Below are 1,060 nucleotides of genomic sequence, written 5' to 3' on the forward strand. Positions count from 1 at the left end.
CCATGGTTACTATTAAGGTCATGGCTTGTTTAGGTTCATGAAATGATGGGGGTTTGGGTTAAAATAAGTACTTCCTCAAATAGACAATCTTTGTTGTCATGGTTACAATAACGGCAACAAACATCATGGATAATAGAAACAACATGGGAATCGAACACACGGCTCTCCTGTGTCACATTCATCCATCCACCACCTTCTCCTGACGTGGACTTTGTCTCTCTTGATACTACGTCACCGACACTTTTCCCTTTGCTCCTGTCATGACTGTATGTCACAGTTAAGATTTACTGTCTCCTAAATACAACAACAGATCTCATAATGACAAGATCAAGATCAGGAGAGATTGAGGTGATTATTGATCATCAGTATTTTAGAAGACAGAGACATGATGGTGCGACCTGATTTATTTCTTTTATTTCCTCCTTGGTTGGAGACACTGGGACATTAATGTCTCTGAGCTGTGTAGATGGTTTTGTTATTGTTGGTGAGTTGTTATTAGTGTGTCAACACTGAACAGGTCTCTACAGTCTTACCACCCTAGCGCTGTGGTTTGGTGTTGTCTTGTGTTGATGCTCTCTCTCCTGCTCAGGTGTTGCCTCTCCTCCTGTGGAGCAGCTTAGGTTCATGCAGCTGCTCCCACTTACCAATTAGTGTTTCACCAAATTAAACGTTTTATTTTATTACTTTCTCCTCATTGAGGAACAAAAAAAATAGAAAAGTCTCTAGGATTGTTCTGATGGAGAGACTTGAAGTCAGAGCACATCTCTAGAGATCTGTCATTAGCTGTGACAGAAAATGTTTCACCTCTTCCTCCTCTATCAGACAGTGTCTGTCCTTACCTGAGAGTCTCCAGTGCACAGTGTGGACTCTCCAGTCCAGCAGACAACAGCTTCAATCCTGAATCCTGCAGGTTGTTGTTACTCAGGTCCAGGTGTCTCAGACTAGAGGACTGGCAGCTGAGGACTGAGGACAGAGCTTCACAGCTTCTCTCTGAGAGGTTACAGCCACTCAGACTGAAGAGATGATCATGAGGAATTAAAGAAGAAAGGAAGTTATTTTC

General features: G+C 42.5%; 2 protein-coding genes across 2 annotated transcripts in view; both read right to left on the reverse strand.

The window, feature by feature from the left end:
* Nucleotides 1-1,060, reverse strand: part of LOC111671848 (uncharacterized) — a gene marked incomplete at its 3' end in the record, with an annotated part of 39,687 nt that overhangs the window by 1,737 nt on the left and 36,890 nt on the right. The gene's annotated exons all lie outside the window — the stretch shown is intronic.
* The window catches only part of LOC147817796 (protein NLRC3-like), an 860-nt gene continuing 798 nt past the window's right edge, over nucleotides 999-1,060 (reverse strand). Inside the window, exon 2 of the mRNA XM_087180060.1 lies at nucleotides 999-1,013. Within this exon, the coding sequence (XP_087036186.1) occupies nucleotides 999-1,013 (15 nt within the window). The remainder of the gene's footprint in view (nucleotides 1,014-1,060) is intronic.

The sequence above is a fragment of the Seriola lalandi genome, unplaced genomic scaffold, assembly GCF_002814215.2.
Source record: "Seriola lalandi dorsalis isolate HSWRI2012SDOR001 ecotype SW California unplaced genomic scaffold, Sedor1 jcf7180002054887, whole genome shotgun sequence".
Taxonomy (NCBI): domain Eukaryota; kingdom Metazoa; phylum Chordata; class Actinopteri; order Carangiformes; family Carangidae; genus Seriola; species Seriola lalandi.